At 38.2% G+C, this 24,977-nt stretch overlaps 1 protein-coding gene across 3 annotated transcripts in view; it reads right to left on the bottom strand.

Annotated features, from left to right (window-relative positions):
* Window positions 1–24,977, bottom strand: part of SPP (Insulinase (Peptidase family M16) family protein) — a 105,284-nt gene that overhangs the window by 52,331 nt on the left and 27,976 nt on the right. For all 3 annotated transcript variants that reach the window (XM_010272345.3, XM_010272346.3, XM_010272347.3), the window contains exons 5-12: window positions 23,314–23,361; window positions 22,182–22,289; window positions 21,888–22,076; window positions 21,434–21,733; window positions 9,854–9,955; window positions 4,939–5,073; window positions 2,852–3,076; window positions 709–912 (exon numbers count right to left, since the gene is read on the bottom strand). In XM_010272345.3, the coding sequence (XP_010270647.1) occupies window positions 709–912; window positions 2,852–3,076; window positions 4,939–5,073; window positions 9,854–9,955; window positions 21,434–21,733; window positions 21,888–22,076; window positions 22,182–22,289; window positions 23,314–23,361 (1,311 nt within the window). The remainder of the gene's footprint in view (window positions 1–708; window positions 913–2,851; window positions 3,077–4,938; window positions 5,074–9,853; window positions 9,956–21,433; window positions 21,734–21,887; window positions 22,077–22,181; window positions 22,290–23,313; window positions 23,362–24,977) is intronic.

Raw genomic sequence — 24,977 nt, 5'->3', positions numbered from 1 at the left:
AATAGCCTAAATAAGCTCATTAGAAAGAAAATAGGGCAAATTTTTTAAACATCCTTACATGAAGCATCTAATTCAACTTCAAGACCAGAATAGGAAATTAGAAATACAGGATGCCAATCTGTTATCACTTATCAGATAACCAGCATACACTAATGAGACAAAAAGAAAGTTTTTAAAGATGGATTTAGACCAGCAACTTTATATGGAACAGAATGTTGGCGGTCAAGAAAAAATACAACCAGAAATAGGCATAGCTAAGATGATTGTGCTGGGGTGGATGAGTGGAAACATTAAGAAGAATAGAAACAGAGGATTTATAAATAGCTCCAATAGTTGACAAGGGAAAGTTGACTAAGATGGTTCCTCCATGTACATTGACAACCAATAACTACACAATTGAGGAGATCTAAAAGAGAAAAGACAAGGTCAAAGAGGACATGAATTTTAAGATGGTTTCTCCATGTACATTGCCAAGCAATAACGACACAATTGAGGAGATCTAAAACAGCAAAGAGAAGGCCAAAGAAGACATGGATATAAGTCATATGAATTGATCTAATGACTTACCAGTTATAATCTGGCAAAAGACATGACTTTTAATAGAGAAAAATGGAAGAATAGGATTCACATAGCTGACCATAAACATTTGAAATTAAGGCTTTGTTGACTTCAGTAGGTAATCATTCAGTAATTCCCGAAAGAGCATACCTCTGGTTCAGCCTCTATGGGTTCCTCCAAACCAGATTTTATAGCAGCTGTAATTTCACTTTGAGAAATCTTGAACTCGGTTTCGCCTACTCCATCTATATGCACTTTCTTAGGAACACATGCAACAATTGCTGCTGGAAGTGGTGCAGTAGGCTTCCCAAAGTCCGAGATAAACTCTAGCATAGTTGCACCAACAGAATTTACCTAAACACAAAAACCACTTTGAGATTGAAGACAATGAAAATTGCAAAATAATTTCATCAAGAAAACTGCAACTCCAAGATCAAAATGCAGAATACAAGTCACACAGTTACCTGGAAATAGACTTAATTGTGATTCTAAATAGAACCAAATACCAAAGTCCAGTTGTGTTCTACATTTACCTGAATTGCCTTGGCAATCATGTATATTAGCCAAAGCATTGATTGCTTGGTTGTTACTAATTCAGTACAGAAAGTCTTTCTGAACTTTTATGGGTTCTATTCAAAAATTTTGTTAGCCAAGTTTTGGTACAAAAATTTTGAGGAAATCTTCATAGAAACATAATTCACTCAGTGAAATGAATGAGTTTTTTTTATTTTGGGTAAGGGCCATTCAGGGTAAATTTCCTCAATTACATCATTACAGGAAGCAAGGAAGACCCTTTGATTTTAACGTGAGAAAATAGATAAATAAAACAAATATTTGTACAATTCCAATGAGAATTCTGATTTCACCCTTTTATAAAATATTTCCAACATCATAGAGTTCTAGTTATTAGAATTTAGAATTCTGGTTTCATGCCTTTGTAGCATCCCCTGAACCTTTGAGAGAGAAGAAATCTTAAAATAAATTTCACAAAATGAATATATTTTGATGGCAGCCATAGAAATCAGTCCATTATCTAATGGGCTTTATGTCTTCCAACATTTTCAGTGAACCTGCAGTCAGCCAAGTCAAATAACTAGGTTTTTCATGGTTTTCACTCAGTTTCCTGTCTTTCCCTTTTTATTTTTTTGATAAATAGTTTCCTGTCTTTCCCTTATACTTTCACTTTTGTTTTCTTCTTTCTTGCTGTCACAATATAACAGAAAATAATCTGCTCTATAAAAATGAATGAAAGAGGCACACAAGGAAGAAACTTTTCTAGTACTATTTTCTTCTCCCTACCTAGAATTCTTCTTGGACGAGTAAGGAAATAAATTTTTCTTCTTGCATTTTTCAGAAAATATCCGGATCTATGTGGGCATTTCTCTTTCTTTTCCTCCTTTCTTCCTTTCTCCATGCCTTAGACTCTCCTTTCACTCTCTGATCAATAACTGAAACTTTTGTTAATTTGTGAAAGTTAAGCATCACCATTTTCTAATAGCATTTTCATTCATCCTCCCTAGGGATGAGCCCCAAATACATTTGTATTCTGTTGGCCCTTTTCTTGGCAAGTGCATCTGCCAAAGAATTGCATGATCTTTGAATCTGCTGAATGTTGATTTTTCTTACCTCTACCAATAAAACTACAGTCCCACACAATCTTTTCTCTCTTCTTCTCTAGAACTGATCTTACTTTAAAAGACTTTTTTTTTTTGGTGGTGGGGGGTAAGTAACCACCCTGCAAGGATAAATCAACCCATTAACATTCTTTTAGATCAGCGCTCTAAATGTGTTGACCAACTTATTTTATTCAAAAGACATGTACCAAGTGGGCTTTAAAATAGGCCCAAGTGACTGATCTTTAATTAAGAGGTCTGAATCACCTTGATTCTTAGTTCATCCAAGCCATTCAGTGACCCCCAAAGTTCAAAGTATTTAAGACGCATGATCCACAAGTTTTGCTTATGGTGTGTTTTCCAGCTTCAATACTCAGTGTTTATCTTATTTGTTTTTCTTGATAATTTCACCAAAGGTATGATATGACTGTTACTTTTGTTTAAAAGAATTAAAGTCATCAAACAATATATGTTTTGAGTATCGGTGGGTTCAAAAATCAATCTGTATTGTACAATACTCACCAATACGTTGCGATATTTTAAACCTTGGTGCCCCATCTGTGAAACTCATGTGATTACCACATAAGTTAGATTTAAAATTTCTAATTTAGAACCAAGCTACCATAAGTATAACATGCAAAATCTCAGCATCATCAAAAGTGTCAATGTGCAAATCTTACTTCTTCAAGTGTAACTGTTTCAGCAACAGCAACCAAACTTTCATGTCCTTGTCTTTGATCCATAACTGTATGGCCTAGAGCATCACTCTCCATGATAAAATCTAAATTATCCACAGATGGTACATTATCAATCATCGTGGCTAATTGTTCACTATCTTTCAATAGTGCATCCATGTAGCGAGCCAATTCACCTCTTGTAACTCCAAACTCTTTAAGCCTTCGAACCTGCACCAAAGAAGCATAGATACTGGAATCTGAACAAATGAGGATGACAAGAATTGTTAAAAGGAATTGGGAGTCATTTCAAACAAAATTTTGAGTACGGTCTTGTTTTCTTTCTTTGTTTGGTTACAGGTGGACTCCCCCACCAAATGTGCAAAGCTTGCTTGATTCTTCAATCTTTACTTGGTCAAAGAAAAGGGAAAGGGTATTGTGGAGATGTACAAGAGCTACTATTTACTGGACTATTTGAGAGGAGGGAAATTCAAGGTTATTTTCAGACAAGGAGAGAAGTACAGAAGCAGTTTTTGAAGCAATTAACATAAGAGTGGTCCATTGGATAAAAACTCTAGACTTATGTAATGATATTCCTATGGATGTTTTGTTTAGAAATTGGAAGGAAGTGGTAAAATTTCCACTAAATACAAAACAATACAACTAAGATCATATTCCTAATCCTAAAATAGAATGAACTGTGACTAAAATCACAAAACCAATTTCTGTATATATAAGGACCAAAATTTTATGTTGGGGGCATTGCCCCAAACCCCAGCATAGACTTGTTTAGGCAGGAGGCTTTAGTTTGGCAGAGGATCGATCTCCTAGGATTAGGAACACAAAATATTTAACATCACACTAGTTACTTTTAAGTAATGAAACTAGGAGATAAACAAACAGATTGAAAGTTTCATATGCTTGAATTTTTAAGTGCTTAAATATGTCACTCTTTTTTTCAACTTTAAAAAAAAAAAAAAAACTGTACCTTGCGTTGCAAATTATAGGGAGGCAATGAAGCAAGCTCAGTCTTTCATCCCCCAACAGATGAAGGAACATCAGGAAAGCGAGCTGAGTGGGGTCAAGCCTGACTCTGCTGCAAACAGGTTGCCACAAAGTAGTGATATTATTGAAGGAGATTCAGGTGGTGTAGCTCCCCAGAAATTAGTGGAGAGAGAGGTTACGTTTGGGAAAAGTCTGGGTCCGTGTTTCTTAGGGGGTGAGGGGTTTGCAAGGAGGGCTTTCAAGGAATTCGAAAAAAGAAAAAAGGAAGAGAAATTGAAGAGAAAAATTCATCCGGAAGGAAACAAGGGATAGAATGAGGATGTCTCAGATGAGGAGGATATTCTCACGGATGAAGATTGAAGGGGGGCGATTCAGGAAGGGGTTTTTGATGTGGGTCAGTTGTCAGTTTGGTGATCCTTGTTTCTTTGGGGATGTTCAGGGTAATTTGCTCAGTTTTGGTTGGGGGTTTTCTTGTTTGTAAGCTGTGGGTTCTTTGGCTTATTTTGGGTGTATGAGGGTGTTATTGCTCTTTGGTGATATCTTATCACCTCTGTTGTATTTCATCTCCTTTTTATTTTAATAAACTTTTTTCTTTATTTTTCAAAAAAAAAAAGTTGCATTCCTCACCTAGAGGCTTGGGCCTCAAGCACAAAAGGCCCTTCTACCCTAGTTGCTTCATGCTTCTGTATTTACCCTGATACCCTAGAATCCAGACTATGATTCATTGAAGTATAAACAATTTGGCAAAATTCAGTTTCCAATTTTAGTGATGGAATAAGCAATGAAAATGATGCTGAGAATGCTAGGCTCATAAGTGCTTCATATATGTTTCTACAAAGGAATTTGTGCAAGTGATGGTAGATACCATCCCTTAACAATGGGATACCATAGGGAGGCCTAGATATATATTTTTCAACTTACTTTTGCTTGGTTTTGTATATAGAGGGAAGGAAGCTTCTAAAACAAAAATTATATTTTATCTAAGAGAAGGACTAGATATTAAAGCAACTTAAAGAGATTGCCCCTATGAAGACTTTGTTGGCTCATCCAACCACCCAGTATTAGTGTAGAAAGCAAAGAGTACGGACCTCTTGAACAGCAACTTTAATTGCACTCTGCCAGTTTTTAGGCTCTGCAGTAACTGTAAGTGTAGTGACAGTGCACCCTTCTCTTCCAGAATCACTGTGATCCAATTCAATTGATGTGAAAGGAGGATTTGAGCTCTGCAGAATCAATTACACAAATTAATACAAAACAATTACAAATTTTTCCTGTATGGAACTGCTAGGTATCCAAGTAAAGCATATGAATAAGAGATATGCAACAGGTGCCCAGTGTATGTGCATACTTGGGATGAACCCAGTACCCTTCTTTTTCAGGCATGTAGAGAGGTAGGTTGCCCATCAATCAGTCTCTCTGAGAGACATTCCCCTGGATTCACCACATGTACTGTAACCATTGTCAATGTCATGCATGTACTACTGCCAGTAGATAATACCTTGCCCAAGAGTTATCCATGCTGTGTCTATGAGGATATCCGATTTTAGAAGACAACCTACAATAGATTGAGTTCTTTGGTTTTCAAAAGCTACAAAAGGAATCCAATTTGGATACTGTAGGAGCTATGGAAAATGAGCAATAAAGGCATTCACGATGTGAAATATAGGAAGCAGGGAGTGATTGACACTGAGACTGTGAGGCAGTGCCAGCAAGATGATGATGATGATGATATTTGACAGTTCCAATAGTCCTTGATCTCTGTGTGACCACATTGGAGGGGCTAGATATTTGATGTCGTTTGAGATTGGTGTATGGTTTTGGTTCTAGGTCAAGTAATATGAGTTGTCTATTTTTTGGGTCGATTATTCTAGGTTGTTGAAGGAGATTGTCAAGCTGTGTATCTGCTGGCTGCTATCAAAAGTTGAAGGATCTTGGTGTTTAAGACATCAAATCAGAGAAGCTTTGGCATTATCTAACAATCCGAGTTGTTCATTCAACTAGATCTAGGTGGGCAAACAGCTTAGCAGATACCTAGCTAGATTTGGGGTCAACAAGAATGGAATTGGAGAGAGGAATACCAAGCCCAAGGGAAAAATCTAAAATATAACTGTAGCTTGAGCCTTTGATGTTTTGTCAGCCTATTGTTGTAGAGGTCCTGAGTTACCCATCTATCTAACTAATTGACAAATAAGTGTCCATGTATTCTCCTTATGTTCTACAATAGAATAAATTGATAATGATAAAAAAATCTAGGTTTTTTGCCCTTTGTGTTATGACTGGGCATGATTCACAATCTTGATACCATGGGCATTTTGCATGTATAAATGGGGAAATTTCAGGGACATATTGTTAAGAGACTTAAATAGGCATCTCTCTCTATCTCCCTTTTAGGCTTATAGTCATCTTCTCTTCTATATAATTGACATTTTGACTTCTATCATTTCGGTTAGATTGAAAATCCTCTTTATAAACCTAGTAAATGAATTGCATTTACAATAGTTAGACAATAAAATCACAGAATCACCATTTTTTTTTATCAAAAATGCTTCTATTTGTGTTGTTTCCCCTAATATTAACTCTCTGGAGTTTGTGTTATGTGTGTGTATGAGAGTGATATGTTTTATTTTCCAATATAGTGGAATTATGGTTCTCTCCTGTGGATACTGAAGTTAAACCACATTAAATTGTCTGATCCCTATTTTTCTCGTTACTGTTTTCTTCTCTGCAAATTGGCATGGTATCAAATCCATGGTTCAGACATTATCTAATCTGGAAGAGTGTTAACAATGCTTTAGGAAGAATATTTTGAGTAACAGGCCTATGATTCTCAGAGTTATGAGAGGTTGAAACTCTAGTATTTAATTCATTAGCTTCAAAGTTTTCTTATGCTTCTTTGGGTTTTATTGCACCCTTAAGGCTGTGCAACTTTGTGATTTGTGCTAGGTTTTTAGCGCTAGCACTGTAACGATTAGTTGAAGAGTTGTCTGGTTTCCTGAAACTTTTCAGCTTCATATCTAGAGTCAACCATTCATCCAAAGATATCTAATGTTCTTAGTTGGATCCTAAAACTAATATATCATCCAAAAGAGCCAAAAGAACCAGGAAAGGTCTGATTTGAATTTAGATATTAGAACATACTACATGAGGGGCTCATGGCTGGGTAGATGTGATACATTTTGATGATGTATTTGAAATTTTTTCATTGAAATTTATCCAGTCTTCTGATATCTTCTGCCGGTGATTATTCCAGTAATCTGTCATCCTTGGGTGTCTTTGACAGTTGTAACAAAATTATCTTCTAATAAAAAGTTACTGTTTCCAATAAAAAACATATGTTACATATTATAAAAGTGTTAGTTCTATAATATATACTCCAGTAAGTCTCATGCAATATCTAGGCTTTGTAGAATGAAAACAATTTGGATAATTAATGATGAAGGATAGAGATAAAGATACAAGTAGACAGCTTCCAGCCCACCAAAAATGAGCAGGAGGTTAGCAAGAAAGAAGAAAACTTACTTTTAGAGCAAATACAAAAGAGATAGGTTGCTTAGTAGAACAATATTCATCAAATAAAATCTCCTTGTTTCAATAACAATGACTCTATATATAAACTCAACATACAGGTTTAAGATCTCTATTTACAAACTTCACACTCAACCAGGAACTAACTCAAAGCAACTTCTAATTACTTCAAAAGTAAGTCAAACTCATGGGTAACTCATACAGGCACTCAAATTAGGACTCTTGACTCCTAAAATAACTTTAATAACCCATTATAAATCTACTTCAATAATAAAACCAAGAACAATTCCAAGACAAGGGCTATAATCCAATGGTGGTCCCAGATATCTAGGGTCTTGGAAGAGGAGGACTGGATATGGACCTAATCTTTGGAATTTCTTGAACAAAGTGGCCTTTCTAAGACTTGAATATGTGACCATATACTTGTCGACAAGAGATTTTATTCCCCTAAAATTATAGTACAACTCAAATCCCATCAATAGACTAACACCCTATCAGCAAATCAGTCATAATTCTCTCAAAACACATCAGATTTATAATGCTCTCATTGGATAGATAGTTCAATAACCTATATGATTACACCAACATCATGTAAATTAAAACACTTGAAAAATAGAGTGAAGTAAAATTGACATGATTGCAACTTTTCAAAATTCAAAAAAAACTCTCTAAAAACCTTATTAGGATACTAAAAAATTACAACTCAAAATGACAACATTCAAATAATCCAAAAACTACACAAAGTTTCCATTGGTGTAGGAAGTTGAAGAAACTTGATTTTTTTTTTGATGAATTTGAAGAAACTTGATTTTCCTTCCATTGTTTCTTTCCTTTTTTCCACATCTGCATCAATAAAACTTCTCAAGAATCTCAGTGCCTGAACAGGCCATGCATTTTATCTTTTCTATCTCAAACAGACAAATCACCGGAGCTCATAATGTGTAGTATGGCTCCCCAGATAGAGCAAATAAAGGAGGAGAACAAAAAAGGAAAGCAAGGAGAATCCTATTTCCTAAGGCTGACAGTTTTTCCAAAGGGGGCAATCCAATCTATACACAAGGACCAAGAGTTGCAAACAAATAAAAGAATAGTTTATTAGCTCATCCATTAATTTTAAAAGTGAGAAAGAAAATAACTACATATTGAGAGAGGTAGTAAACTTAATACCCAAGCAATCTAATAAAACAACAACAAAGAGAAAAACAAAAAATAAAAACAAGATATCCCCACAGTATCTTCTTGCAATATTCCCCTTCCAAACATTTCTAACTTGGACATGCAAGAGTGGCTACACACATGGTCTCATTTGTCAGTTTAAACTAAGAAAAGCAATAAACTTTAGGTAGCAGGATTTTCACAAAAGTGAGGATTGTCCTACCCATTAAGAATGGGCTTGCAAATTTGTACTGAACAGTCTGAACTTATGACCCATTCGTAATAGTTTTCTGCATCATTGAAAAACTTGACCCCAAGTTAAAGTGTGCGATAGGAGAGGTATGTCAAGGCTTTTAATGGTTACCAATCACTCTGAGGAAATGGCAAAGATCACTTACACCAGATACATTCATTAGTTATTGGAGGAGATATTTAGGAGTTCAGTGGACTCCCTTATTAGGGAGTGTCATACAGTGGAAAAATCCCCTCTGACTAGAATGTTTCAAGATGGATCCCTTCCCTAAGGATATTGCCAAGCTAAATTTCAATGGGTGCTCAGTGCTCTATTGGTAATCCTAGGCAATGTGGAATTGGAATGAAAATGTGATTCAACAAAAGCAGACTTCTATAATGCTTCAAGGGATCAAACTATGTTTCTCCATAGGTCTTAAGCCTCTGATCATTGAGAGTGATTCAAGGTTTTAATTAGCTCAATACCTGGTAAAGTCCCATGCTCTGGAAGGCTTATCCATCCATTAGAGAGGTGTAGTCAGCAGTGGGGGAAGCTCAACCCTCATACCATTGATCTCCAAGATCAGTTAACTATGCAGCTGATTTACTAGTGATGGAAGGTGCTTGGAGATAGATTTTGTATTGGGGCTATTCCATTCTGAATTTCTGATTTAGCTCTTTCCTTTGTTTTCATTCTTGTAGGGATTTTACCCTTGTGGTGTATTTTCAATTTTGTGGGTAGGTCTCCTCTCTTTACAGATACCTTTTCTATGTAATGCAGCTAATGCTGCTATTTCAATCATTAATAACTTTTAGTTATTGATTAAAAACAAGGCAAAAGGAGACCTTGCTTCTTTTGGTGAGGGAAGTTTTGACTTCTTATGCCTTAGTAGAAAATATGGGCTTGGGTAATGCAGAATGGATGAACAACATTCACATAGTCAATCCCAAAAATAACATGTTGTGGTTATGCATAAAGTTGTCATTGATAATCCAAAGTTGAGCTATGGCCAAAAAGAGAACAGGTAAGTGTCAGTGGTAAAGAGGGAAAAAGGGAAAGTTTCAAATCACAAACATAATTATAAATTGTACCTTGTATCTTGTGTTGATCCGAAAATGCAAAGCTGACAAAAATATTCTCTTCATCAGAACATTGCGCAAGTCACCATATGTTCTAACCTTGTTCACAGGAATCTGCAACAAACTCACAATGGAGAAAAATTATTAAAAGAAAACCCTAAAATCCAGTAGTTTGAACTAGCAATTCCCAATCAAAAGAAATGAACTAAAGAACAAATATTATTTATATAGGGTAGGTCATTTCACTTCAACTATTACAAGTTAATAGATATGAATAACCAAAATCAATGATATCCAGATACATTTGCTTGCCTAAAGTACTATTGCTGGACATGCTACATGCCAGATATGGCACAGGATACCACATTGACACTTCTAGGTATGCTTTATAACATTAGTACTATAAAATATGTAGCATGGCCATCATCATCATCATCATTTTTTAAGATAAATAAAGAAGAAAATTTTATTACTGTGAATAAAAAGATACAACTAACACAGGTGACAAGGAGTCATCCAACAAAAATGCCAACAAGCAGAAACTGTTGAAATCCACTAGTTCTCCTAGCAGTTTTTTATATTTCTGTTCTTTAGTGCCGCAGGGGCAATCTTATAATTTCACACCTCTTTTATTTTAAGTTGGGTCACCCTAATATAAAAAGTAAAGAGAGCTGGAGCCACCAGCTCCTAGTTTTGAATCTAAACATTCTTCTCTCTTCTCTCTTCCTCTTCTTCCTCCTTCCTCTCTTCCTCTCCTTCTCTGATATCTCAGTCCTGAAAACATGGTATCAGAGCTGGCCTTCTGAGATCAGAAAAAGTGCGATAAGGTTTCTTTTTTTTGGACTCTTCTTGCTGTGGATTGAATCTGATCAAGAAGCAGATCGGACTGATCTGAAGGGGGTTCTGTTTATCTTCTCTTCTTCCTTGGCCCTGTGCCAAGAAACCCTTAAAAGGAAGGAAGAATCTGATGCTGCGAAGATAAATCTATCTTCTGAGGATCGAGTGATCCTCTCTTGTACCCAGGTAAGTGCTTTTTTGGAGGTCTAGATGACCTGAAACTGCTAAGTTCCCTTGAACTTTGGATCATGTGATCCTGTTTTTTCTACCTAGTCAACTGGGCAGTGTAGGTCTAAATGACCTGTAACTATAAGACAGTGGTCGGCTACCTTGACTGAACTGTAACAGTGGCTGTGACTGAACTGTAGAATTGGGGACTTAACTGTAACTGTGGCTGAACTGAATTAGGGTTTGAACTTTAACTGAACTGTGACTGAACTGAATTATAGTTTGAACTTCGACTGAACTGGGGACTGAACTGACTGAACTGACTGAACTGAAATTGAACAGTGGCTGAACGGTAACCTTCTATGAACAGACCTGATCTGGAAACCTAAATCTTATAATAAGTCTTCTGAAGATTCTATTGTCTAGTGGGTCCCAAAGTCAAGGTGAAGTGAGTGGGGGATTTGACATGAGTTTTCCCATGGCTGTGATACCATTTAATGGTCTTAACTACCAAGAATGGTCAAGGGGAATCAAACTATACATAACAGCCAGGGGAAAGGTAGGCAACATTAATGGTAAAACTAAAGAACCAAAGTCTCAGGGGGCAGAACATGATAAGTGGGATTAGGAAAACAGCATGGTGATGTCATGGCTGTTACTATCTATGTTGCCTCCAGCCAGGAAGACTTCCATGTGGGTTGAAACAGCTGTTGAGATTTGGGAGCAGGCAAAATCTACCTATTCAGAGCAACGCCACTATGCCAAAATATACCAATTGCAAGCTGCCTCATCTACTTGTAAGCAGGAGGAGAGGACCCTCTCAGCCTACCATTCAGATTTGACCTCAATCTCTAAGGAACTAGATCACTATCAGAACATTGATTGGAAGTGTGATGCTGATGCTAAAGCCTACAAGGCTCTGGTTTCCCAACAACGGGTCTTTGCCTTCCTTTAGGGGCTGAACCCCATATATGAGTCCCTCAAAGTTCAGATATTAGGAAGTAAAGATCTTCCTCCAGTGCAAGAAGTGTATGCTCTAGTACAGTCTAAAGAGAGTAGGCGCATTGTGATGAATAGCTCTAAAGAGGAGCAGATTGCCTTAGTGGCTAAAGGGAGTATAGGTGCAGGAAGCAATAATTCCTTTAAGAAGGGCGACTCCCAAAAGAGAGTGGATGATAAGGATAAGTTGTGGTGTACTCATTGCCAGAAGGCCAGACATACTCGAGATACTTGCTGGGACCTCCATGGAAAGCCAAAGTGGGCCCAAGAGCTGAGTAAGAAATCAGATCAGAATAAGAAGCCAGGACAGCAAAGTCAAAAACGGTTTAATATAGCAAACTTGGCTTCTCAGGAGCCTCTACCATTTACTGCTATTCACCAGAACTGCCCATCCGTTGCCAATCCCCGAGAAGATATCATTAATTCTTTCTGTAACCGCTTGAATATGTATGGGAGAGCAATCTGTCAGATGGATTCTGCTCCTCCTGCCTCGACTTCTTTTGCATCTACTTCAAGTAATGGTAATCTTGCCACAACCTTCCATGTGTCTTCCCGTTCACCTGACTCCCCTTGGATAATTGACTCTGGAGCCTCAAACCATATGACGGGTAAGTCAAATTGTTTTCAGTCGTATCAACTTTTATCCGGTAGGGACAAAGTGAGATTAGTTGATGGTTCTTTTTCCACCATAGCTAGTCAAGGAACCATAACCCTTCCTTTTGGACTTACCCTTTCTAATGCATTACATGTCCCGGAATTACCTACAAACTTGTTTTCTGTCAGTAGCATTACAAATTCTTTAAATTGTTTAGTGACCTTTTTCCTTTCTTCTTGTGTTGTACAAGATTTGGACTCGGGGAAGATGATTGGTAGAGGTTGTATGGTGGATGGCCTCTACATGCTGGAGAACAAAGCTAGTCTTACGGCCATTGAGTTTTGAGTCGCTAAAAATCTTACTTCCGGATTTATTTAAATCAGTGTCGGCGTCTAAGTTCAAATGTCAAACTTTTCAATTGAGCAAACATTGTAGAAATCATTTTTCTTCAAGAAATAATAAATCTGATTTTCCTTTCCATATTGTTTATTCTGATGTTTGGGGCCCTGTTACTTTACCATTTGAGCTTGGCTATAAATATTTCATTACTTTTATTGATGACTATTCTCGATATGCATGGGTGCACCCCATGCGGTCCAGGGATGAAGTACCAAAAATTGTAAAAGACTTCCAACACATGATATTCACCCAATTTCAGACAGAGATCCAAATTTTCCAGTCTGACAATGCCAAAGAATACTTCCACAGTGATCTCACGGAGTTCTTTGCTTCGTGTTGATCTATCCACTGTAGCTCTTGTGCCAAAACTCCTCAACAAAATGGTGTTGCAGAAAGAAAAAACCACCATCTACTTGAAGTGGCTAGTGGGTTATCCGTTTTTGGTTGGATGTTGTATTATGTGCTACCTATCTCATCAACTGTATGCCATCTCGGGTGTTAGAGTACAAGGCCCCACATCAGCTGCTATTCCCTAAAGCCCCCCTTTTCTCTATTCCCATTCAGGTGTTTGGTTGTCGTTGCTTTGTCCAAAATTTGTGTCCTACCCATGGTAAGCATGACCCTCGTGCTCTCCCTTGTATCTTCTTGGGCTATCCGTCTTCTCAAAAGGGTTATCGTTGTTTCGATCCTATTTCTCGAAAATACTATGTTTCTATGGATGTGTCTTTCTTTAAGAGTGATCCTTTCTATCTGGTTTCTCCTCAGAGGGAGAATAGGGTAGAGGAGAAACAACTTCAAGTGCTACCTCCTCTACCCGACCCTCCTTCGTTCCGTGTCTTCCTCCATCGCAGCAAGGGCCAGTCGGGTTCAAAAGTTGTGGATCAACTTGAAACTGTACCGCCAACATCATCAGATTCATCGAGGACAGATCCCATCCCACCAGGTACCATTATTCCTGTTGACATTTCTGATCCTATTGCCATTGATTCTTCTTCTGCCAATGACCTTGACATCCCTATTGCACAAAGGAAGGGAGTTAGGTCTTGTACCACCAAACATCCTATCTCCCACTTTATCTCATATGAGAACATCTCATACTCTTTTCGAGCTTTTCTCTCTTCCATTAACAGTGTTCCTATCCCCAAAAATGTGGCAGAAGCTCTTTTAGTACCTGAATGGACAGATGCAATGAAAGAAGAAATGGATGCATTACATAAAAATGGTACATGGGAATTAGTGGATCTTCCTATGGGAAAGAAACCGGTAGGGTGCAAGTAGGTTTTTGTAGTAAAGCATAGGGCTGATGGTATGGTAGAAAGGTATAAAGCTCAGTTGGTGGCGAAAGAGTTTACTCAGGTGTATGGAGTAGACTATGCAAAGACATTTGCTCCGGTTGCTAAGATGTTCCATCAGAGTTCTTTTTTCTCTTGCTGCTAATCTTGATTGGGATCTCCACCAGTTAGATATTAAAAATGCCTTCCTGAATGGTGATCTTTAACAGGAGGTGTACATGGTGCAATCTCCTGGTTTTTATGCTCAAGACCAAGAAAAAAAGGTGTGTAGGTTAAAGAAGTCCTTGTACGGACTAAAACAATCACTAAGAGCTTGGTTCAACAAGTTTCATCTAGTCGTTCAGCAGATTGGTTATAAACAGTGTCAGACTGATCATACATTATTTGTGAAAAAAGGAGAGGGAAAAATTGCAGCCTTGATAGTGTATGTTGACGACATAATGATCACAGGCGACTAGAAGGTGAAAATTTAGAGACTAAAGGAGTTCCTATCCAGTCAGTTTGAGGTGAAAGATCTAGGTCCCTTGAAGTATTTTCTTGGAATTGAAGTGGCCCGTTCAAAAAGGGGGATCTTCATTTCTCAAAGAAAATACATCCTAGATTTATTATAGGATATAGGAAAACTTGGAGTCAAGAATGCTGACTCCCCCTTTCATCCAAACCACAGATTGGATGATTGTCAGGGTGAGACTATCAAAGGATGTGAAATAATTCCAGAGACTTGTAGGCAGACTATTATATTTGTCTATGACACGGCTGGACATTGCTTATGTTGTGGGTGTTCTTAGCCAATTTATGCATGCTCCTAAGACTACACACTTAGAGGCAGCAGATAAAATCCTCAGGTACCTAAAGAAGTTCCCAGGGGCTGGTTTACTTTTCCAGAAGAATGGTCACTTGAAGGTTGAGGTGTATACTGATGCTGACTGGGCCAAATCAATTGATGACAGAAAGTCTACTAGTGGGTATTGTACCCTTCTGGGAGGAAACCTAGTCACGTGGAGAAGCAAGAAGCAGAATGTTGTGGCAAGGTCTAGTGTTGAAGCTGAATATAGAGCTATGTCCCATGGAGTGGCTGAAGTTAATGTGGATAAAGAACTTGTTGAATGAGTTGGGGCTTCCTGTTGATGGCCCCATATCCTTGTATTGTGATAACAAAGCTGCTATCAACATTGCTGCCAACCCAATACTTCATGATAGAACTAAACATATTGTGGTTGACAAGCACTTTATAAGGGAAAAAATTGTAAATGGGGAAGTGTGCACTCCACATGTCAGCTCCACAAATCAACTTGCAGACATCTTTACCAAGGGGTTACATCATCCGCAGCACAATGATTTATGTGACAAGTTGGGCATGATTGATATCTATGTCCCAACTTGAGGGGGAGTGTTGAAATCCACTAGTTCTCCTAGCAGTTTTTTATATTTTTCTGTTCTTTAGTGCCACGGGGGCAATCTTGTAATTTTGCACCTCTTTTATTTTAAGTTGGGTCGCCCTAATATAAAAAGTAAAGAGAACTGGAGCCGCCAGCTCCTAGTTTTGAATCAAAACGTTCTTCTCTCTTCCCTCTTCTCTCTTCCTCTTCTTCCTCCTTCCTCTCTTCCTCTCCTCTGATATCTCAGGCCTGAAAACAGAAACTAAGTCTCATAAAACAAAAGGACAGAGTGCAGAGTACAAGAGCCAAGCCAAAATTCTTAATCCCTCAAAGTATGCCAAAAGTCAGAACCAAAATCTTCTTTCTTTAGTCCTTCAAATTCTCGAAGCACCAACACCCAGCCAACAGTTAATGAATAGATTGCCGCCCCAACCTTTACCAAGTTTTTCATTTTCCCTTCAAAGATCCTCTTGTTCCTCTCCCTCCAAAGCTCCCAGCAGACAGCAAACAGAATGCATCTCCATATTACTTTTGCTTTAGGACTTCCAAAAACTCTTGGACAGCCACCAAAGATTCCAGCAGAGTCCATTGGCACCCAACCAGTCACCTTAAAGAGCTTGAAGTAGGACCAGATCCCTTTCACGAAATTGCATTTTAACATCAAGTGCAAAATATTCTCCTCTTCAGAAAACATAACACACATCTGTTTGGGAGATGATAGCCTCTTTTCTTCAACATATCCTGTGTAAGAATACAGCCCATTGAAATCAGCCATCATCATCATCATCCGAACTTTATCCCAAGATTCCAGCAGAGTCCATTGGCGCCCAACCAGTCATCTTAAAGAGATTGAACAAGTTGGACCAGATCCCTTTAACGAAATTGCATTGCAACATCAAGTGCATAATATTCTCCTCTTCAGAAAACACAACACACATCTGTTAGGGAGATCATAGCCTCTTTTCTTCAACATATCCTGTGTAAGAATACAGCTCATTGAAATCAGCCATGATGGCATCATCATCATCACCCAAACCTTAACCCAACTATATGGGGTCAGCTACATGAATCCTCTTTCACCAATCCGTTTTATTTAAAGTCATATCCACTGTCAAATTATTAGTGCTTAAACCATTTCTTACTACTTCTACCCATGTCCTTTCTGGTCTACCCTGAGCTCTTCTAGCTCCTTCGATGTGTAACAAATCACTTCTTCTAACTGGTGCAATTGGGGGTCTTCTATGGACGTGCTCAAACCATCTTAATCTACTCTCTCTCTCTCTCTCTCTCTCTCTCTCATTTTATCACTTATTGGAGCTACTCCTAAGTTCCTACAGATAACATCATTGCTAATCTTTTGATAGGTAACAGTAATTTTATTAATTAGAATAAAAACACAGTATACATTATACAACTCCCCACAAAGAGGCGTGAGGTGCAGCCTCTAAACTACAACATAAAGCTTACAAGTGAGCCCAAAACAGCTAATTCCTATGTGCTCCTTGTTTGGCTAGGAAATCTGCCAGCCCTTTTGCCGATCTTCTTTCCCATTAAACTGTGACGGAGATATTTGACATTAGCCACTTAAATCTTCTCAATGCCCCCCTGTAGGGCCAGGCTGCCATCTCCAGCTTTTTTGGCCATCCAATAACCAATTTGGAGTCACCTTCAATCATTAAATGCTCCACTTCCAACTCTTTTGCAATTTCTGATCCTTGTAGTGCAGTTTGGAATTCTGCATTAACTGAATCTCTCATCCCTATAGGACCGGAAAATAGATCTACAATCTGGCCTGCAGCATTTCTGAAGACTCCCCTTTTCCAGATGGTCCCAGGTTACCCAAACTGCTGCCATCAAAATTTAATTTAATCACACCTACATCAAGAGGCTTCCATTCCACCAAAGGATTGCTTCTGTCTTCAGAACTTTTGGCTACATGTGCCTAATTCCTCCTTATACCATCAAAAAAGTAGGGTGAGAACAGGTCCAAGGATTTTACCCAGCTTATGGCCCTACATAAAATACTTTCCAGCATACAAGTCTGATCCCTCTCCCTCTCCTTATCATTAAAAAATCTGACATTTTGTTTCTCTAAAACATTCCTCACCAAAGTAGTTCTAGCACATCTTCACAAGACTCTTCCTCTTCTCTTTGGCCACCTGAAAGTTGTAGGGTCAAAAAGACTGCAAATCTGCTCCGGTTCTGTCCACCTACACCCCAAAAGACCAAAAAGCTTCTCCCATAGGCCTACAACAAAGGGGCAAGTGATTGGTATATGGTAATAACTTTCTTCAATTGCTTTGCATAGGGTACACCAGTTAGGAGAGATACAAAGACCAGTCTTCTTTTTTGCAAAACATCCAAGATGTTTATTGTAATCATTCATGGAGAGAGAGAGACGAGAGAGAGAAAGAGAAGAAGAGGAAGATATGATTGAGAGAAAAAGAAAATCCCTATTCTGGCTGCCGCCAGTTCATTATTTATATTAACTTAATATAAAAAGAATGGAAATTACAAGTATGCCCCTGGTGGCACTCCCTAGAAACAAACTAATAAGAAAGAAAGAAAATAACTAACTGACAGCATCTTAAGAGGACAACCCACTAACAGCAACTATAAAATAACAATTAAATAATCCTCACAACACTCCCCCTCAAGTTGGGCTGAATATGTCTATCATGCCCAACTTGTCACATAACTCATTGTGCCGCGAGTATGGAAGCCCTTTTGTGAGAACATCAGCGAGTTGTTCCTTGGAGTTGACATAAGGAATGTAGATTTCCCTTTTTTCCAATTTTTCCCTTACGAAGTGTTTGTCCACCTCAATGTCCACCTCCCCTAGAAGATTTTTTAGCCAAAGGACTTCAGCCGCCCCATGTGCCATAGCTCTATATTCAGCTTCAACACTTGACCTTGCTACCACACTTTGCTTCTTGCTTTTCCGGGTCACTAGGTTTCCTCCCACAAATGTGCAATACCCACTTGTGGACTTTCTGTCATCCACAGCACCTGCCCAATCAGCATCTGTAAAGACTTCCACCTTTAGGTGATTATGTTTACTGAATAGTAGACCTGTTCCGGGATACTTTTTCAAGTATCTAAGAACTCTCTTTGCTGCCTCCATGTGTGGTTTCTTAGGGGAGTGCATGAATTGACTTAGAACCCCAACTAAATAGGCAATGTCTGGACGGGTCATGGACAAATAAATCAGCTATCCCACTAACCTTTGGAACTGTTTCACATCTTTCAGAGGTTCACCATCACAGTCACCCAACTTGTGGTCAACATCCATGGGAGTATCTATTGGCCTTGCACCTAATTTGCCTGTGTCCTGTAATAGATCAAGGGTGTATTTCCTTTGAGAAATGAAGATACCCTTTTCTGAGCGGGCGACTTCAATTCCAAGGAAATACTTCAGGGGACCTAAATCTTTCACTTCAAATTTAGATGCAGGGAATTGTTTCAATTTTTGTATTTTTGAACTCCAACTTCCTGTAATGATGATATCATCCACATACACTATCAATACAGCAACCTGTTCCTGACATCTCTTCACAAAGAGTGTATGATCAGACTGACATTGTTTGAAGCCCACCTGCTGAACTGCCATGTGAAACTTACTGAACCAAGCTCTGGGAGATTGTTTTAAACCATAAAGAGGCTTTCTCAGTTTGCACACCTTATTTTCACTTCCCTTGGCACAGAATCCAGGGGGTTGAACCATGTATACTTCCTCCTCTAAGTCACCATTCAAAAAAGCATTATTTATGTCCAGTTTATGCAATTCCCAATCAAAATTAGCAACTAATGACAGGAGAACCCCTAATTGAGTTCATCTTAGCTACTGGAGCAAAAGTCTCATCATAGTCAACCCCGTACACTTGAGTGTACCCTTTGGCTACTAATCTTGCTTTGTACTTTTCAATTGTCCCGTCTGCCTTGTGTTTAACTGTAAACACCCACTTACACCCCACGGGGTCTTTCCCCTTTGGAAGATCCACCAATTCCCAAGTTTGATTTTTATGAAGAGCATTAATCTCCTCCTTCATGGCATCTGTCCATTCGGGGCATTTTAAGGCTTCTGCAACATTTCTGGGAACAGGGATGCAATCAACTGCGGATAGAAAGGCTCGGTATAAGGGGGAAATGTGATCATAGGAGACAAACTGGGTAATGGGGTGTTTGGTAGTGCATGACCCGACTCCCTTTCTTTGAGCAATAGGAATGTCAAGGTCATCCACAGTAGGAGTAGGGGTATCAATAGGTGCAACAGGGATTGGACTTACCTCCTGGGAGTCTAACGGTGTCGGTTGCTCAATGTTTGGCTGCTCCACATCTCTATCACATTGTTGATCTCTACGACGTGTACGTTGGAAGACACGAAAGGGAGTAAGGTCCGGAATAGAAGGAAGAGAGACTTGGCGGACCTAAACCTGCTTCTCCTCTTCCACACTACTACTCTCCCCCTGAGGAGAAGCAAGAAAGAATGGCTCAAACTCAAAGAAGGACACATCCATAGACACAAAAAACTTATGATTAACGGGATCAAAGTACCGATACCCTTTTTGAGAGGAGGGATACCCCAGAAAGATACAAGGAATGGACCGAGGGTCTAACTTACCTCAAGACGGAGACAAATCATGGACAAAGGCACGACAACCAAAAACTCTCATGGGAATGGAAAATAAAGGGGACTAAGGGAACAACAACTGATGAGGGGCCATATAGTTCAGCACTTTAGAGGGCATGCAATTGATGACATAAGCAGCTGCAAGTATAGCATCCATCCAAAACCTTTTTGGAACACTCATGTGTAACATCATCCCGCGAGCTACCTCAAGGAGGTGTCTGTTTTTTCTTTCTGCAACACCATTTTGTTGTGGTGTTCTAGCGCATGAGCTCCTATGAATAGACCGTGGGAGGCAAAGAACTCATTGAGCTCACATGGAAGTATTCTTTTGCATTGTCGGATTGGAAGATCTGTATTTCAACATGGAATTGCATAAATACCATCCTCTGGAAATCTTTCACAATCTTGGGAACTTCGTCTCTACTACGCATAGGGAATACCCATGTATAGCGAGAGATAGGATACAATTGTCGGATTGGAAGATCTGTATTTCAACATGGAATTCCTTAGCCACACTACTTGTGAATTAGTGTGGCTAAGGAACCTTCTACAGGAGATAGGATACAATGTTAACACTCCAATGAAGCTCTACTGTGACAATCAGGCTGCAGTTCATATTTCTTCTAATCCGATGTTTCATGAAAGAACCAAGCACGTAGAGGTTGACTGTCACTTTGTGAGAGAGAAGGTGCTGAGTGGAGTGATAGACACTGCATATGTTAACACAGGGAACCAGTGGGTAGACTTATTTACTAAAGGGTTGAGTCGGGGAAGAGTGGACTACATATGTAACAAGCTGGGATTATATGATATATACTCACCAGCTTGAGGGGGAGTGTTAGTGTGGAGTATGTAGGGGTATTTCTATCTTTATACTTATGTTGAGGTTGCTGATGTGTAATATTATGTTAGAACTAGTGTCCCTCACTTAAGTAGGGGCACATGTGTCTTTTCCATTATGTTAGCAATATAAAACATATCTGGCCGAATGGGAGAGGTAATTTTTTCTCTCATTCGATCCAGACTTTTCTTCTCTCCTTTTCTCCTCCTTTCTCTCTCTCTTTCTTTCTTCTTTCTTCTTCTCTCTTCTTGGCTATTATCAGAGAAAGGGCAAGCCGAATCATAATAGTAAATTTTGAGTTCTTTTTTCGTGGGTGTTTTACTTATCTTTTCCCTCTTTTTATGGAAGGGTATAATTTTGTCTATACATTTCAAATACTGTCAAGTTAATACAACCTTATCCAACTGCTCATGCTTCAACAATAAGATTAATAAAATTGAGCCATTGCTTACCTTGCAGAACAAATTTATAGAGAAATTTTGAAGTAGCTCGTGCTGAAAAATCTGGGGGGGCTTAGCATCCTCACCACTTCCTGGTAGAGACCATATATGTTTGACAGGAGGACGAAATGCATGCCTTTCCTTTTTAATAGATTTGGATTGATCCAAGGGAAGAACCGACTTCTCATTAGACAAAGCCCCACCAAGACCAACTGGCAGCTTTGGAACAAGAAAACTTGTCATTGCACTGAATGCACTAGAAGTTGGTGCTGCAGTTGTTTCATTTTCAACACCTGTTCTTCCAAAGACAGCCTGCAAGATACTAAAATTGTAAGTTAAACAACATATTGAAACTTAAAAAAAGGATTACCACACTGGAATAGACAAATAAGTCATAAATTGTTCCTAGATGCACACTTCCACGTTCTTGCATTATAAACAAATCTAAAGTAGAGGTGAAACATACTTCAATCTGATAAATTGTCTTGGAAATGTTTTCGATATCCCCCACTATGTACAAGGTTGCATTTGCAGGGAAGTACCATCGCTCATGAAACTTCCTAATTTTATCTGCATCCCACTTCTTAATCTGATCTTCCAATCCAATTGGAAATCTTTTGCTCAGCTTGTTTTCTGAATGCAGGTGTTGTAACAACTGTATACAAAAAATCAATAAAAACAATTAACATATTGGCCAAGATATGCACAATATACAAAAGCAACGGAATGTTATAAGCATAAATTAGATTTCACTACTTGCCTGACAATCAACACGGTATTCTATTGTATTCATCATTTGTAGTTCTGACAGAATTGCTCGTCTTTCTTTCTCAATCCGAGAAGCAAGGAATTTTGGGTGGAAAGCTATCTACATTAAAGAGACCAACTATTAAACACCCATATATATCATATCCTATTATATATTTTCTATGAAAAGAACTTCAGTGTGTATCAGAGATGCAAATGCTAATTTAATAGAAAAAAGTAATCAATTCAGAAATAACAAAGAACATGGTTGGTGCATGGATTAGCAAACTCTCTTACTGACTCCTTAGCAAAAGAACGAGGCAAATAGGGATTAGTTGTATTGGGGAATGGTCAACTGATGGATTGTAAATGTAATCCATCGGTCAGGTGGTAATGCCAGCCTGTGTTGTCTTCCTTTGTACATAAAAATCAATGTTCAGAGAACCAAACCAGGCATAGAACTGGAGAAGGGAGAGAGGTTCACGGGTCAGATGTTCAACCAGGGTTGAACCAGAGGTCGACCCGTGATGACGTGGCTTACACATATATATATATATGTTACAGGTCATATAAATATTGTATATAATATATTTTACAACTTTTAATACACTTAAATATGGTGTATGGATGGCAAGTTCCTTAATTTTTAAACAACTAAAGTTCAAGACTCTTAATTTACATTTTCTTTAAAATAGATGCATAATAAAGTAATATGTACAATAAAGAGTCACTAATTAACATAAGCTAAGAGGTGGACTAATGGTATTTAAGCAATATATGAAAATAAGAGGTCATGAGTTCAAATCTTATTCAACACATTTTAAAAATTCAATTGGTTAAAGACCGGGCGGTTTCACGAAACCGGGACCAGTTCACCAGTTTACACTGGTTTTTTAGCAAAAGCAGTTATTGGGGTAAAACCAAACCGGCCAAGGTCCCAGGTCATGGTTCAACTGGTCCTACCGGACGGTCCGGTATAGTTTTCTAAGCACTGATAAAAATTATTTTATTTAATCAATAAAGGTTACAAGTTACCTATTAACAAAGTAATAAAGAAAATCGAACAAGGAAATTCAAATCAGATTTTGGAAGCTTTTTTCGTCAGTTACCAGAACCAGAAGCCAGTTTCACATTAGATACCATACCTCATTCAGTGCATCCAATACAAACGGAAGTAGATCCCCATCAGAATCCTGAAAAAAAAGAGAAATTCCAGTTTAATGTCAAAACATGTATATGAGGTTGTTTTAAGTGTGAAGACAACTTTTTAAGCAACAACCAGGAACCAGTATTTCTTTTTTTTTTTGATATCTTCTGAAGGGCTATACAACGGGGGAGCAGCCCATCCCCCAACCCATAACCCCCCACCCCCCACCCAGGTGCAGGCAGGACTCGATCCCAAGTCTCTGCTACGACCAGTATTGCATATACCAAATAGAATCATGATGCACATGTCAAAGTGAACAATCTCCACTGTTTGAAATTAATTAGCTCTTATTTGTATTATGAAGCAGGATATAAAGGTCTTTTTACCACTCTTCATTTCTCTTCTGTTTATTTCTTAAAGTAAGAGGATTTCAGTCATCGTATCAGACATTATATTTCTAATAAAAGAAGAGGTGGCAATTAGAGAGAGTTTGTTTTCGAACTCCATCACTGCTGCATCCATGTTTCTCTCTTCTTGTACTTCTCTTCTCGTCTTCTCTTGTCTCAAACCTGATCCTCTCTAATTCTTTATTTTTTCTTTGCTTATTTTTCTCACTTTAAGGCAGATCACATCCATCATGAGCAAGACTTTTTCATTTTTTTTATCAATAACTGTGAATTGAATTAAGATTATGAAAAATTACAAAGCAAGGGAGCTAAACAATCTTTACTCCCGAGTACAACCATTGAACACCAAAAAAAGCAATTACAATACAGCCCAAAATATAGAGTTTCTGTTCACCCCTTGCCTAGCTAGACCATCTGCCCAAAATATAGAGTTTTTTGGGGCAGGAAGCAAGCTAGGGTGATTATGGGCCAGGCTGGGCTTAGCACCTATGATAAGGGTTATAGTCCAAGCTTGGGTGCGAAGCTGAGCTTTGGGCCTATGACATCAAATAATAAAAATTTAATTATTTATAATATTTTTTATTATAGGATGTGTAGCACATGAAAAAAAAGTGTTGTGTGGGCCCAGGCTAGGCCAGGTGTGGTTTAGCTTTGCTTTGGGCCTCCAACAAAAATCCTGGCTTGAACATATGGTTGTCTACCATTATATGGATGAAGACAAGGCCTTCATTACAATACTAAGGTGATATGAGACATGGGACAATACTCACCATATCTGCTTTCATCTATATAAGGGCAGACAACTCTAGACAACAAGCTATTTTCTCTTACATGAGTTGACTCAATTGTCAACTCATGAATATATACATAGTTGTCAAGGCTTCATCTAGGCAACTAGGCATCCACCTAGACAACAACAATGACAAGGTGGGTGCCTTATTATAATATCATTTACATTGCTGCATCTTATTAATTGTGTGTGAATACATTCGATTATATACTATATATCATTTATACTTTGTTTTAATGTTTTACTATTGAAATTTAAAAGATCAAAGGGTTTTGAGGAGAGAAAAAGAAAGAATAGAAGTACAGAGAGATTTCTTTTTTTTATTCTCTATTTCTCTCTTCAGTTAAATAAAACAGCAACTGCATCCTTTGTTCTTTTTGTATTTTACTTTCATCTTGATTTTTTACAATTTTATCATATAAAGTTATAACCTTCTTTAGTTGCTTATTGTGAAGTTTATACTTA

The sequence above is a fragment of the Nelumbo nucifera genome, chromosome 6, assembly GCF_055504915.1.
Source record: "Nelumbo nucifera cultivar China Antique chromosome 6, China Antique-T2T, whole genome shotgun sequence".
In the NCBI taxonomy this organism is placed as follows: Eukaryota; Viridiplantae; Streptophyta; class Magnoliopsida; order Proteales; family Nelumbonaceae; genus Nelumbo; species Nelumbo nucifera.
The sequence above is the reverse complement of the archived record's forward strand: the minus strand, read 5'-3'. Positions and strand labels throughout refer to the sequence as shown.